The following is a 16437-nucleotide window of genomic DNA, read 5'->3' as shown; positions in this document are numbered from 1 at the left end:
GGGGTACCGCAAGGCTCAGTGTTAGGACCGTTGCTTTTCACCCTGTATAGCTACCACAAGTAGTAACCGAGAATACTGTCTAACACTTGATGACTGCTCTGTCAAGCCCTCGTCGTCAGTGAGGAACCTGGGTGTGCTCTTTGATACCAATCTTTCATTTGAAAGCCACGTTTTTAGCATCTGTAAAACTGCATTCTACCACCTTAAAAATATATCTAAATTACGGCACATGCTTTCAATGCAAAATGCTGAACAGTTAGTACATGCGTTCATGAGCTCAAGGCTAGATTATTGTAATGCTCTACTGGGTGGTTGCCCAGCTCGCTTAATAAACAAACTCCAGCTAGTCCAAAACGCAGCAGCTAGAGTTCTTACTAGAACCAGGAAGTATGATCATATTAGTCCAGTTCTGTCAATACTGCACTGGCTCCCTATTAAACATCGCATACATTTTAAAATCTTGCTTATTACTCACAAAGCACTAAATGGTTTAGCTCCGGTACTTAAGCGAGCTCTTAACACATGATACTCCATCACGTCTATTGCGGTCTCAAAACTCTGGCCAGTTGATAATACCTAGAATATCTAAATCAACTGCAGGCGGTCGATCATTTTCCTATTTAGCTCCTAAACTCTAGCCTGGTTAAAACTAGAGCTGTGTATTGGCAAAAATGCGATATTGTAAGATTTTTAAAAACATTTTTTTTAGAAAGATTAATTTAAAAGAATAAAGAACACAACCATAGGCATAAACCATGACAAGTAACTGTTATTTAATGAATACAGTATCATTTATATCACTAATCACTATTTTGTGCAATCTAAGTAAAGGGAAATAGTAAAGTGACTGCAGGATTCTTTGTGTACATGTTTTAAAGGTTCACAGTATAGAAGTTTTTCATTTGTAAACTATTTAGCAACAGAAAGTGCATAGTCCATTCCATGACTGAATGACTGTTTGTTTTATTTTTAATACTGTAAAGCTGTTTTCTTTAACGCAGTCTATTGTATAAAGTAGGGATGTCCCGATCAGGTTTTTTTGCCCTCGAGTCCGAGTCATTTGATTTTGAGTATCTGCCGATACCGAGTCCCGATCCGATACTTCTATAATACATAAAAAAAAGAATAAAGAAGAGCGAAAAAACGAACCAGGATGTTCCTTATTTTTTATTTTATTCACCTTATTTTAACACTCAACAACTCTAACAAACAGAGCACTTCTGTGAGGTAGCTTGAACAATCAAGTAATAAATAACATCAATTCTTCACTTTTGGATTTTATTGCAACAGTAAATATAAAAAAGTCCGGGACCGGAGTTGCGCAGAGCAGGAAGTACAATGGCGATATCAAAAGCACACCCATACTCTCACAGATGCAGAACAATGAATTATGTTGGTGTAAAATATAAACAGAAATTAAATTAAATAATCTGCTCCCCAAAATCCCGGAAAAAGTCTGTTAGTGCCTCAGTGACAACTTCACTCAGAGAAGACGTCGATCTCAGCTGTCAATCATGACATCACACAGCCGTTTTTTAATCTTTTGTTTGACATTAAACAGACAGCAGTGTGAGTTGGTCCGTTTAAGCGCAAGACTTGAACGAGAACTCAATATTTGAGCGCGGTGAGACGAGTGCGCGCTGTCGGATGATGCACAGAGACAGATCTCATTCGCGTCTACTGGCGAATATACCCGGCTGATGACTGTGAAAATGACTGCTCATATTCGAACATACGGCAGCACTCGCATGGATTGAACAAAGTTTACACAGCAGGGTGGGAATTTACAATGACAATGACTGAGCTGGTCTGAGCTGTGCACACTTGGCACGCGCCAGTGTTAATTTTGGCAGCCATTTTTGATTAAGTCTTAGTCTTTAGATAAAAATGCTTATTAGTCTTAGTCACATCTTAGTAATTTTGTCTTTCATAGTTTTAGTCGACGAAAAGTCATTGCATTTTTGTAAAATTTTAGTCATTACTTTTAGTCAAACTGCCGTTACCAACATTCATTTAGGTAACTTTTTATATATAATCTTTAGACAAAAATGGTCATGATAATTTTTATCTATTTAGACCAATTCAATTAACCTTATGAGAAATTTAAATCTAGGTAACAAGACTCATTAAACTCAGTTACATTAAACAAGATTAAAATTAAACTCTTAGTCGTAGTACTTGTGTAATGCTACATATGCCTTTTCCTTAGTTAGATAGCCTATATGCTGCAAGGTCCACTGATGTCTAAGCTAGGATACATGAAGGATAGATAAAAATGGTATTATAGTTCAAGTATCAAGTAGAACAATCTTTTTTTCTGAGATTAATCAGATTTATACAAGGTTAACAATATATAACAAATTATATCTGCACAAAATGCACAAGTGAACTTGAATTGAGTTGCTTATATTTATATTCAGAATGGGAGACGCGTGGCACGCGCTCTTCCTGGAACAACGCTCTGAACACGGCACCTAAACCCAATGAATTTACAACCACTTATTAAAACAGTGTTCTCATTTATGTTATGTAATATGACAGTCTCAATCATAGTTAGCCTATTATGCATTGCTCTGTATGCGCTAAAGCTGAAGCACTGAATGAACACCGGTAGCTATCACTGACTGAAGCGTTTTTTTTATTTCGCTAAAAGAAACGCATTCTATATGATTGATCACATATATACAAATATATATATATATATATATATATATATATATAAATGTAATATTACAAATTACTTCAGCACAATCTAATGCAAATGCAGGGTGAACTTGAAGTTTCATGCACGAGTCAGAGTGCGTGACCGTGAGTCATGTTGTGCGCGCGCTCTTCCTGGATCAACGCAATGAAACACACGGCAAATAAACCCAAATACTGAACAATCACAATGTTTTTTTACAATAGTGTTTACATTAATGTTGTGTAATATAACAGTCCCAATCATAGTCATTATTAGTTGTGCATCGCTGTTGGAGCTGATCACCGCCACGCTTTTACTACCGCTCGCCTCTAACAGTAATTATTAACCAAATGCATCCTTTATGAGATAAATCAGCTATAGATAGGCCTGCACCATATAAATACAATATTACAACTTACATTTGCACAAAACAAAAGGCTGCGAATGCACATGCAAACTTGCAGGCATGATGAGTAACTCCAGCTGTAAAATGGTCCCAAAGAGAACTCGGGCATGCTCGCTTCATTTTTCCTCACGCACGCACGCGCATGACCCTTCTTAATCGATGATCGATAAGTCTTATTGATTAAATGTCTTATCGATCATTGATTAATCGTTGACATCCCTACTATTCACAGACACTGGTCTACCACCAGATGCGTTCTCATGAGTTTTGGTAGCCCGTAAGGCCTGGACCTGTGACTAGGGAGGGGCATTTTTGTAAATTTTTCATTTCGATCATCGATAGGTCTCAAAAAAGAGTAATCGATTAACCGTGGGCGGGGCTTGTGCGGGGCGTCTCCGTCATGGAGATATGAAACTATTTTAAGTTATGAAAATGTATGCGACAAAAACATGAGATGTCTATGCAAATATGAACATATGACTATAAAAAAAAATAACTGTTACATTATGATGCATAAATGTCTTAAAGAAAAATAAACTAAATAGGCCTAACTGTCTCAAATAACCCAGTCAATGATATTGGGCATTGTATTTGAGCTGCAACTGTGAATACACCACCCCTCAGAACTTTCCTAGAGAATTAATAAACTGCGCAAATGCGCACGTGAACTTGGCCAACAGGCTTGAAAACGAAACTCATTTTGAATGCGCTCTTCTACGCTTATACACGGGCAACGAAAACACAAATAATTTACAACACTTTAATCGTGTTCTTATTATAATTCTATGTAGCCCACATGACAGATTGGCGTTCATTCATTTTATTTTTCATGATCAAAGTGAGAACAGCATCACTGCGCGTTTTTGAATCCATGAGAAACATTAAAACAGATCGACTGTAAAAAAATGATAACACTGCTGCATTATTATCATCATCAATGATTTTGAAAAAGAAATAGCCAGAGAGAGGAATGTTTATTTTCATATAGTTATTTATGTCTAGTTATTTGTTTTTTATTATTATTATTATATATATATATTTTAATTCATGTATATGTGTGTGTATGTATATGTATGTATGTATATATAATTTTTTTTTGCTTTTATATTGCATGTATAATTCGGGGTGGGAGGGTTCTAAAAGGGGTTTATAATGAGAATATTTGTGATCTCTTATTTTTCATTGAATGTATAACTATGTCTTGTTAAATACCATTAAAAAAAGATTGAAACGAAAAAGAAATAGCCTATCTAAAAATAATATGACCGTCTCAAATAACCCAGAGTCGATAATGTCGGGCTGTTCGCATTTGAGCTGAAGCTGAAGAGAATGAACACCAGCCGAAATAACGGCAGCGCTTTGCTAGCTGGTTATTAAACTCAACCAAACGCCGTCCTATATAAGATTAATCTGATATAGACAACATATAATCAAGTATAAAACAAATAATCTTACAACTTGCATCTGTGGAAAAGGACGCGAATGCGCAGATTAACTTGACCGCGCTCTGACTCTGGTTGTGGATTTCCTTTATTAACAGCGTGCGCTGATCCACGGGGAGCTAAAGCACGGAGAATACAACATTATATGACAATCATGTTCTCATTATAATGCTGTGTATGTGACAGATTGGCTGCCGCACATCTTGCACTGTATTTCATGATCATTCTCAGTGCTTCAGGAATCACTGCGCGCTTTAGCTTCACTTTATTTCGTGGACTGGAAGGCGTGCTGTCTAACGCTAACCAATCAGACCTCAGTTACTGTCCAAAATGCCGCAATAACCAATCAGAGAAATATACAAATATATTTTTTAAAGTCAGGGCGATCATCGTTTTCATGACCGATCGTCGCTGTCACGTTTGAGTAATCGAGTACTCGACCACTGTTGCCCATCCCTACCTGTGACGTCAGCTACCGCTGCGGCAGCCTGAGAGACAGGCGCACATTTTTGAAATACAGCACAGGAAGTGATAATGTATTTTTAATGTCCGATATTCCTCAAATATCATTCTAGTCCCATCTCGTTAACAAAGAAACTTTTCATCATAGTTTTTATCATCAGATATTAGTTTAGCTTGTCAACATATCGTTTTAGTCACAGAAAAAATGGGCATTGATAAATATATATATATATATATATATATATATATATATATATATATATATATATATATATATATATATATATATATATATGAATACTACATGCATTTGGATTGTTTCTACTATTAGTAATGATTTACACAGTTTGTTTACTATTTACCTGAACATTCAGCATTGTGCAATAGCATACAGAAGGTGAGGGACACTCAGGACATTGGGGGAAAGAAGTGCTCCATTTTATCATTTAAACTTTTCATGAAAATTCATCATAATATGCAAACTAGATGGGAAATGTAATCCCAACATAAACTTTGGGTCATCCTTAATATTTCTCTAATTTACAGTAAATCTCTATCTTTTATCACTTTTAAGATATAGGCTTTTGAAATTAAGATGTCAAAATCGAAAGTTTTAGGAAAAAACCTCTGGCGCCTAAAAGGTTAAGGACCATGGCATGGTATTGGCCAGCAAACTCATCTGACCTGGTATTGTAAAGAGGAAGATGCGATATGCCAGACCCAACAATGCAGAAGAGCTGATGGCCACTATCAGAGCAACCTGGGCTCTCGTAACACCTGAGCAGTGCCACAGACTGATCGACTCCATGCCATGCCGCATTGCTGCAGTAGTTCAGGCTAAAGGAGCCACAACTAAGTATTGAGTGCTGTACATGCTCATACTATTCATGTTCATACTTTTTAGTTGGCCAAGATTTCTAAAAATCTTTTCTTTGTTTTGTTTTTAAGTAATATTCTCATTTTCCTTGACACTGAATTTGGGATTTTCCTTAGTTGTCAGTTATAATCATCAAAATTAAAAGAAATAAACATTTGAAATATATCAGTCTGTGTGTAATGAATGAATATAATATACAAGTTTCACTTTTATAATGGAATTAGTGAAATAAATCAACTTTTTGATGATATTAATTATATGACCAGCACCTGTAGAGTACAACATGTCAGCTAAACAGACAGCGCTTCTGAGGATGAGGAAAAAAATCCCTCATAGACAACAAATGTAAAGCTGATCAGTCACATTTCATGCTTTGCTTTAGGCCAAATACAGATTTTGTTAGATAATGTTATCTAGTATAATTAAGTGACATAAATTAATGGTTTTCAAATCAGAAGTAGATTTTAAGTTTAATGTCACACAAGTAATTATAAAAGGCTATTACTCTATTATTTATACTAATTTAAAGTGTTGTAATAACAAAAGTAAGCCAGATCTTCACAGATTCACTTGAAGCAGCATTAGTGTTTGTCTGGTCATGTGATCTCATGTCTGTCCACATGAGGCGACTCGCTCCATGTCAAATATTAGCGCTTTAATTATGACATTCATAAGACATTCAATTCTGTAGAGCTGGAGATTTGAATAAGGATCCCAAGACTGAGTTCAGCTTTGAGAATGAAACCAACCTGTTTGTTCCTCAGTTTCTTCATCTTTCACTCTGAATGTTTCTTCAATCTTCAGCTCTTTGCTCTCCTCTTTAATAAACGCCATCTTTATAATAGTGTCACGTGGATCTCAGCCACTTCTCCAGGAGTTTTTCTGTGTTTGAACACTCTGTCCTGTTTAAGAGGAAAATACACACAAAATCTCTGAGAGTCTCAATCAGCTCTAGTTCAGTTAATGGACTAAAATCCCTGATGAAACAAAACACTCAAAACTAACACAACAAATTAATTAAAGAATGTTAATAAAAAATTAAACAGACCCATAATATATTAGCTATTTAAAGATTTGTAGAAATCGAGATAGCGATAGAAATAGAGCGCGTGGAATAACTCAATCATTTGTTGCAAATCAATTGATTCAATTGACACGGAGAGTCGAAAGCTCCGGTTCTCTCATCACTTCCCAGAGACTGACCCTGCGTCCCAATTCGCATACTATCCGTACTAAATAGTATTCGAGAATAGAATTAGTATGTGCCAAATCGTAGAATGTTGAAAAGAGAATTCCAAAGATACCCGGATGGTTTACTATTTCTGGTCAGTATTCGAAAGTGCATTGGCGTGTATTAGTAGTTCTGGTGTATTCTCGCGGTGTGTGTGGAGGAGTTAGCCTTTGTTTGTCATTGCCACCGGTGTAAACGCATTTGTTGGGGGCGTGGCCAGCACGGTATATAGATTGTTTGTTTGTAGCATTAGGCTAGAGGAGAAGCATCGATTGACTGGAAGACAACTACTCTGTAAGTGTTTGTAACTTTTCTCATTTGATTGTTTTTCATTTGTTGTTAGATAAGTTTGTCTGTGTATTTTTTTTCTCCCTTCTTCTGTATGTGTGTGTATATTTGTACTGTGATCCGTCCAAGTCCTGAGTGCAAAGGGTTGGGGGGAGAGAGAGAGAGAGAATAAGTTTTATTTCCTGTATTGCAAAATGTACTGTATGATTGTTCAAAAATAAAATAAAAACACTAAAATACATTACAGTGCATTGGCGTGTATTAGTAGTTCTGGTGTATTCTCGCGGTGTGTGTGGAGGAGTTAGCCTTTGTTTGTCATTGCCATGTGTGTGAACACATTTGTTGGGGGCGTTCCCAGCTGCTTTCAATAACGATACTCAGTATAAATAGAGTGATAGTTTGCGGCAGCCCTCGTGTGTAGCTCTCCTCGTGTGAAGAACGACGAGTGTAAAGACTTCAACTCTTCCCTGTGCAACTCCTCCTGAGCAAGACACTGAGTATCGTTTTCCTTTTCATTATTTGTGTTCAGTTTTCTTATTTCTTTCTGCCACAATCCTAATAATTTGCGCAGTCTACCTAAATCCTCTGCTACTTTACTCTATTCTAATTGGTCTCTGGAATTGCCAGTCGGCTGTAAACAAAGCAGACTTTATTTCATCTATTGGGACTCATTCTCAGCTCAGCCTCATGGCCCTAACTGAGAACTGGATCAAACCAGAGGACACTGCCACTCTTGCAGCCCTCTCAACCAATTTAACTTTTTCACACACTCCTCGGCCTATTGGGAGGGGTGTGCGGGTACTGGTTTGCTTATCTCAAATGATTGGAAATTTGTTCCCTTACCATCTCTATCGGCCAGTTCATTTGAATCACACTCAATCACTATCGCTCACCCTGTTAAAATCCATGTGGTAGTGGTCTATCGTCCTCCAGGTCACCTGGGTAACTTTGTGGAGGAGTTGGATGTGTTACTTTCTAGCTTCCCTGAGGATGGCACTCCTCTGATTCTACTCTACTGACTTACAACTTAAGTTAGTATCAACTACGGCTACTCACAAATCAGGTAACCAATTAGACCTCGTCTACACACGCTACTGCTCCACGGACAACACTTTAGTTACTCCATTACACACCTCAGACCACTTTCTCATCACTCTTAACCTCATACTAACTCCTGATACAACACGTACTCCTACACAGATTACCTTTCGGCGTAATCTACGCTCACTCTCTCCCTCTCGCCTATCCACTATGGTTTCATCTTCACTCCCTCCACCTGCTCAGTTCTCGGCACTGGACACTAACAGTGCTACTGACACTCTTTGCTCCACTCTAACATCCTCCTTAGACAGTTTTTGCCCCCTTTCATCCAGACCAGCCCGCCCCACCCCATCTGCCCCCTGGCTGTCTGATGTTCTCCGTGAACATCGCTCTGGACTCAGGGCGGCAGAGAGGAAATGGCGGACATCTAAAAACTATACTGACCTTACCTTGTATCAGTCTCTTCTCTCTTCTTTCTCTATAAATGTCTCCACTGCTAAAACAACATACTACCACAACAAAATCAACAATTGCCCTGACTCTCGTAAACTCTTTAAAACATTCTCCTCTCTCCTTTGTCCTCCTCCTCCCCCTCCTTCATCAACTCTTACAGCTGATGACTTTGCATCATTCTTCACAAACAAAACCTCCTTTATCAGCAACCAGTCCTCCTCACCACAAACTGACAAGCACATCTCAACAACTAACACGAACATGCTTCCATCCTTCTCTCTGATCTCCGAGGCAGAGATTTCTAAACTCATCCTTTCCAATCACACTACTATCTGTCTGCGTGATCCTATACCCACTCACCTCCTTCAGGCTATTTCTTCTTCAATCACTCCTGCACTCACTCACATTGTCAACACTTCTCTTCACACGGGAACCTTTCCCACAGCATTTAAGCAGGCTTGGGTAACCCCACTGCTTAAGAAACCCTCTCTGAATCCAGCATTTTTGGAATCCCTTCTGCCTTTCAATGCAAAGACACTTGAGCGAGTTGTGTTCAATCAACTTTCTATGTTTCTTGAACAGAACAACCTCCTGGACAACAACCAATCCGGCTTCAAAAGCGGCCACTCGACTGAGACTGCCCTATTCTCGGTTACTGAGGCACTGAGACTGGCAAAAACAGCTTCCAGATCCTCAGTGCTCATTCTGCTGGATCTGTCTGCTGCTTTTGACACAGTTAACCACCAGATCCTCCTGTCAACTCTTAAGAAGATGGGCATCTCAGGAACTGCTCTCCAGTGGTTCAGGTCTTACCTCTCTGGTAGGTCCTACAGGGTGTCGTGGAGAGGTGAAGTGTCTAAGTTACATCATCTAGCTACTGGGGTTCCCCAGGGCTCAGTGCCTGGACCACTTCTCTTCTCCATCTACATGTCAACATTAGGCTCTGTCATTCTGAAACACGGCTTCTCCTATCACTGCTATGCTGATGACACTCAACTCTACTTCTCATTTCAACCAGATGATCCTACAGTCAGTGTTCGTATCCCGGCCTGTCTGACAGACATTTCTGACTGGATGAAGGAGCATCACCTTCAACCCAATCTTGCAAAGACAAAATTACTTGTCTCAACCAACCCAGCACTTCATAAAAATTTCTCCATTCAGCTTGGTTCATCAACCATAACTCCATCCAGGACAGCCAGGAACCCTCGAGTTGTGATTGATGACCAGTTAAACTTCACTGACCACATTACTGCAACAGCCCGGTCCTGCAGATTTGCCTTATACAACATTAGAAAGATTAGACCCTTCCTATCAGAACAGGCTGCGCAACTCCTGGTTCAAGCTCTTGTTCTCTCCAGACTGGACTATTGTAATGCTCTTCTGGCTGGGCTTTCAGCATGCACTATCAAACCCTCGTAACTGATCCAGAATGCAGCGGCGAGAGTGGTCTTTCGAGCCGAAGAGATCACACGTCACACCTCTCTTCATTAGACTGCACTGGCTGCTTTAATTTAAGGCACTGGTGCTCGCCTACAAAGCAACCACTGGTTCGGCACCAATATACCTAAACTCGCTTGTTCAGACTTACACACCCTCCAGAAGCTTATGTTCTGCAAATGAACGACGCCTCGTGGTTCCATCCCAAACAGGCATGAAATCTCTCTCAAGGACCTTTTATTGGACCTGGTGGAATGACCTACCGATCTCAATTCTGTAGGCTAAGTCTGTAGCCATTTTTAAATAGCATCTTAAGACCTTAAGACCTGCTCTCCCCTTTTTTGTAAGTCGCTTTGGATAAAAGCGTCTACTAAATGATTAAATGTAAAATGTAAATGAAGTACAGATCGATGCACACTCTAACGGCTGATTATAATCATTTTGTTAATCCAGAGGCTTTCATTTTGTTTCTCGACTTGTAGGAGGCATGACACTATTGAGCACATTTTTTTGTTACAGGGTTTAAATTCATTTGGATTTAGTAGTAAATTAATTCAAACTATTATAATGTTTTATGAAGGAATTAACAGTTCAATTATATTACAGGCTAATACTTCTAGAAGGTTTTGTCAATAGAGGAGTGAGGCAGGGTTGTCCCCCTTGCGCCCCTTGTTTTTGATTGATGATACAACTTTATTTTTGAAAGATAAGAGTCAAACTTTTTCTGATGCCTCAGGGCTCCATTTAAACCTCACTAAATGTGAAATTCTTCTTGTGCATGATTTGGCTGAACCATCATTGTCAAATATTCCAGTAAAGGACTGTATAAAGTACTTAGAGGAATTTATAGTACATCAATAAACATGTCAGTTAAACACAGGTTAATATTAACAACAAAATTAGGAAAACAAAATTGATCTTTGATAACTGGTTACGGAGAGATCGGTCTATTTTAGGAAGAGTTATTTTATCAAAGGCAGAAGGTTTATCAAGATTTAATTTCTCTGGCCTTTCTTTGTTTCTTCAGGATTCCACTTGCAAAGAAATTAATATGTTACTGATACATTTTTGTTGGGAAAATAAACACCACCAACTTTAAAAAAAATCTGTATTAGCTGGAAAAAAAATCTGAAGGAGGATTTGAAATATTGGATTATGTGGATATAAATAATACTTTCAAGATTAATTGGATAAAAAATGTATTGGTAATCCTGATTTAATTTTTTTTATTCCTCATAATGTCTTTAAGAAAGTGGAAGGTCTTGATTTTCTTACTAAATTACCCATAAAATTATCTAAATTTCATTGGCAAGCACTCTTGGCTTGGAAACTGTGCTTTGTACTTTTTTTTCTTCCCCAAGGAATGAAAACTTGGAATAACGACTATATTACAATTAGAGGCAAGAGTTTTTTTTTAAGGAGAAATGGTTGGATTATGGCTTAAATTATTTACATAATCTGTTTGATTCAACACGCAACATTTATCCTTATTACTCTTTTATTTATATGTTTTTGCACTAACATATTAGACATATATTAGGATATTAGACAAAAATTAGACTTTCATGAAAAAAGAAAGTTATTCCAAGAGGGAAATTTAATTGGAATTCCTTTCTACAGAAAGCTAATTGGAAAAAGGCATGGATGTTACCTTACAAATTTTGTATTTCAAATAAGGTAAGAGAAATTAACTTAAAGATCTTACATACAATATATCAAACTAATATCTTACTCTCCAAGTTTATGGATATTGGGAAAGAATGTTCTTTTTGCAATAGTACTGAAGAGTCTCTAAGCCATTTGTTTTTTGATTGTCAAAGTGTACAGACTTTTTGGTAAGACTATTTTTACACATTCTCTGCCAAAATTTGATTCATAATAGCATTGAATGTGAAAGGAATTGTGTTATTCTGAACATGAAGATAAAAATACTGACAATTTTGTAAATTTCATTATCTTCAACTGCAATTTTTTTATTCATAAATGTCTGTTATCTAAATCTCCTTTATACAAGGTTTTCTGTAACAAACTCGCTGTTATTAAAGTCTCTCTCTCTCTCTCTCTCTCTCTCTCTCTCTCTCTCTCTCTCTCTCTCTCTCTATATATATATATATATATATATATGTTTTTTGTGTGTGTGTGTAATTATTCAAAGTTTTTTGGTCTCAATTACACAGTAAAATGTCAGGTATTATCACATGTAGAAATCCCATTAAATACAAACAAATTAAGTTGAGTGTACTTAAAAAAAGATTGTTCACAATACTTTTTGGTTAATAACCTCTTTGAACTTACTAAATACTTCATTCATAAGTGCAGATTTTTGAAAAGCCCACCATCTCTTAAAGCTTTTGCTACTTCACTTTATACACTTTCAAATGAAAAGGCAAATCACAGTAGCTGACTTCTTAAATGAGCTATGGACAATATAGCTCATTTGTTCCCTTGCAAGAAATAGTTTTTCTATAAATGTTATTCCTTCAGTTATTATTATTTATTATTATTACGTTTGATTTGAGAATGTATCACTGTTACTTGTAATTTGCATTAATGCCTGCCCTTTGAAATGTTTTAATTGATAATGTGTTTAATGCCTATTTTGTATGTAAATCTGCTTATATTAAATTTAAAAAATGCTACACACTCAAAAGTATGTACTTTTTCTTCACAAACAGAGTAACGTTACGTACTTTTAGGTCGTAGTATAAAACAGGCGAATTGGGACAAAGAGAACTCATGTTTGAACTGATTCTCAATAAAGAGAGAAATGAGACCCTTCTTCTATTACTCATGAGTTTCATTATGTTACTTTACTCACACAACGCTGATAAATGTTAGATAAAGCAATACAGCGTTGCATTTAATAATATATAATTCATTCTGCATCGCTATAAACACGTTAAACGCTTAAAACACAAACCTTTCTCCAGCAGAATCACAACAGATGCAGGAGCGGCGTGGCCTTATGACGTCACACATCAAGACCAAAATAAAAGTCCCGTTCACTGCGGAGTCTAATCACAGTGCACAGACATTTACATCGAAAATAGATATTAATAAAAATGAGACAAAATGACAAACATCATAATTTAATTTAATATTAAAATACATTTAATTACACAATGGTAAGTTAATAATACAGATCACATTGAGTTAAAAAAATATGTTAAATTACTCTAAATCAAGGGACAGTACCCAACTTAATTTTTTACAGTTTCTATGCAATATAGAAAACACATTATAAATTAAATTAATGAGGAAATACCATCATTTCACAAGCAAATAACAGGGTTTCTGTGGTTCCTTAAACATTTTGTTCAAATTTAAGGGAATAAAAAGTCAAATAGTGTAACAAACTTAAATAAATGATCCTGTTAAAAGATCATGTTAGATACTGAGAAGTTTAGATTTAACCCTCAAACAAAAGCTTATGTCTACTTTATCATATTTATTAGTTTATGGCTTTAAAATGGGAAAAGTGACTCAAATAAAATCAGTAACTGTTGAAAAATTATGAAGACTTTATATGTCCATATTTTAATATCAGAAAAAGCATTTATATGCTATTTTTTTGAGACATGAATTTTGGGTTTTCATGAGCTGTATGCCAAAATCATCAGTATTAAAACAATAAAAGATCTGAAATATTTCAGTTGGTGTGCAATGAATCTAAAATATATGAAAGTTTAATTTTTATCATTACATTATGGAAAATAATTATCTTTATCACAATATGCTGATTTTTGAGAAGGACCTGTAAATTACTTCAAAATTCATTTTCCACATGTGGGCGGTCATGAGAAGCCCCTTTCCACCGATTGGTCAAGCAAATCTGAGCATATGACTTTATCAGCCCTTCCCCAGGTCTGTGCAACAAAATAATAATCTTCTGGTGAAACACTCAGTTTCAGTCAATCTCATGTCAATCTTGAGTACCTATAGAGTAGTATTGCATCCTTCATATCTCCGAAAAGTCTTTAGTTGTATTATATTTATTAAAGAAATATAGGCTGTACCGAGTCTTTCTGGAAAAAACCGAGCGCCTGGAGGCGTATCGAGTGGGCGGAGCTAAAGAATGACGAGCGCAAAGCGGTGACGTCCTCAAGCGTGGAGAAACCCATCTATCTCAGCTAATAGATATATGATCCAGAATCAGATTTGGAGGCTGAAATAAATGGAACAGGAGAAACAGCAACAGCAGGACGTCAGTCTCTGTGGTATGGACTGTATTTAGTGGCCTGTCAACATTTGTGTGTGTTTACTCGCAGTTTATGAGGACATGATTCGGTTTATGGACTATTGTATGTGACTCAACCTTAGCAGTAGCAAGCAAAACGGTTTTGCACGTCAGACTAGTGTAACGTTATACAGAACAACAATGGAGTAACGTTAGCGCATTTGAATGACGAAGCACACGATCGTGTCGTTTACTGATGTTTACTCATGCGACGGTAGCCAATAGCAGAGACATTTGAAGCAGTTTTACTCACCGGCTGCTTCCAAAGCAGGACCAAACCTTTATCGCTGGGACCGCTCCGTCAAAAACACACTTCTTTGGTATGATTTGGTGAAGTCCTGACAGCACTGACCGCGGAAATCCACTTTGAGACGCGACTGAAACAATGTTGTGAAGCTTCCCGTCATTTCTGTGTTCAAATCGGTTCAAATGCAGCGCTGCCTTCCGATTGGGCTTTCTTCTGTGCAACTTAAAGGTGGGGTAAGTGCTTTCTGGTATCTGTTGTTGATATTTCAAATCACCAAAACAAACAATCACAAAAGGCTATGGCATACGACTATGGCAAAATCTGTGCGTTACTAATATCGAATATTCAATTAAAAAGTCACCCCTTCCATTACTAAAAACACAAACTGTTCTCATGAACAACTCGAAGTACATGAGCATGACAGTCCAACTAATGACATATTACAATTATGACCACATTAGAGTTCTATCTATAATGAATATAGGAGTATAGTATCTTACTTGTCGGACACATTTTGTGAGCTGACTCTTGAACCAGACAGTGAGGAGATGTAGATGCTCCATACGGTGTGGAAATGAACGGGTCTTTATCATCGCTGAAGTGAGCCACAATACGATCAAAAATGAACAAGAGAACATGACACGCGAGCATATTCAAGCAAAAGCCAGAATATATTAGTTCTCAGCTAATGTCCGTCATGTGTGTCGTGTGTTTTGAATAATAATGACGTGACCTGAGCCCTTTCTTCTCAGCATCATTTGTAGACAAGCGCCTTACCTGCTGATTGGCTACAAGTTTATTATTGGACTTGGCCGAGTCCGTTTTGTAAAACGGTTTTGAATTTGAACGGTTTTGTCATTACAAAAACTGTAATACATATCGACAAAGGGTCGGTAGCGATGATGGTGATTTAAAATTTTACTGTAACTGTAATCTTAGCCGAAAACAAGACAGCTCAGCGAAGCCTTCTGGTGGGGGTATAGATTCGTAGGAGTTAGTCAAAGTATGCGGGTGCTGAGCTTGTCAGTCCCTCCAGGATTTCGCAACGTCACGATCGCAACTATTAACACAACTTCAACAAATCCCCGTGAATTCAGTGCGACTCGCATTTTCGACCAATCACCGCATGTTTTCTGCAACTTTGACCAATTAACGTGGTCTCCTACTAAGCGGCGTCATTCCCAGGACAGCAGCTGACTCCGAGCCGGATCTGTTTCCAAACCTGCAAAACCGCGTTACAGTCACCTCCGTTTCACAGCTCTAATACGGACCAGGCCCGGCCTGGGTTTTCGTGGGCGGGAACAACAGTCGCAAAGCAGACCCGTGCTGGATCCGTTTCCAAACCGGCAAAACCTTGTTACAGTCACCTCCGTTTCACAGCTCTAATACGGACCCGGCCGGCTGTTTTTTCATGGGCGGGAACAGCAGTCGCAAAGCAGACCCGTGCCGGATCCGTGAAAACGAACGCGCAGATTTTCTTTCTGGATTTTTGAAGAGGCAGCCACAGTTGATACTCGGTATTCTACTACTTCAATAACTTCACCAAGGTAAGCCACACAATATTCTCAAAGGTATTAATTAATTTCTTGATTGTGTCGTGTACTTGTTTACTTAGGTTTAATGCTCCATA

The 16437-nt window shown here is 37.6% G+C and overlaps 1 protein-coding gene across 3 annotated transcripts in view; it reads right to left on the bottom strand.

Annotated features, from left to right (window-relative positions):
- Positions 1-16437, bottom strand: part of LOC137047472 (zinc finger protein 814-like) — a 108806-nt gene that overhangs the window by 10141 nt on the left and 82228 nt on the right. For 2 of the 3 annotated variants that reach the window (XM_067425160.1, XM_067425149.1), the window contains one exon: positions 6620-6772. In XM_067425160.1, coding sequence (XP_067281261.1) covers positions 6620-6704 — 85 coding nt within the window. In that variant the 5' untranslated portion in view covers positions 6705-6772. Of the gene's footprint in view, positions 1-6619; positions 6773-13243; positions 13297-16437 lie in introns of those variants that run through there. The other variant, XM_067425171.1, reaches the window with a different exon arrangement.

Source organism: Pseudorasbora parva, chromosome 2, assembly GCF_024679245.1.
Source record: "Pseudorasbora parva isolate DD20220531a chromosome 2, ASM2467924v1, whole genome shotgun sequence".
Taxonomy (NCBI): Eukaryota; Metazoa; Chordata; class Actinopteri; order Cypriniformes; family Gobionidae; genus Pseudorasbora; species Pseudorasbora parva.
This window is presented reverse-complemented; position numbering and strand designations above follow the sequence as displayed.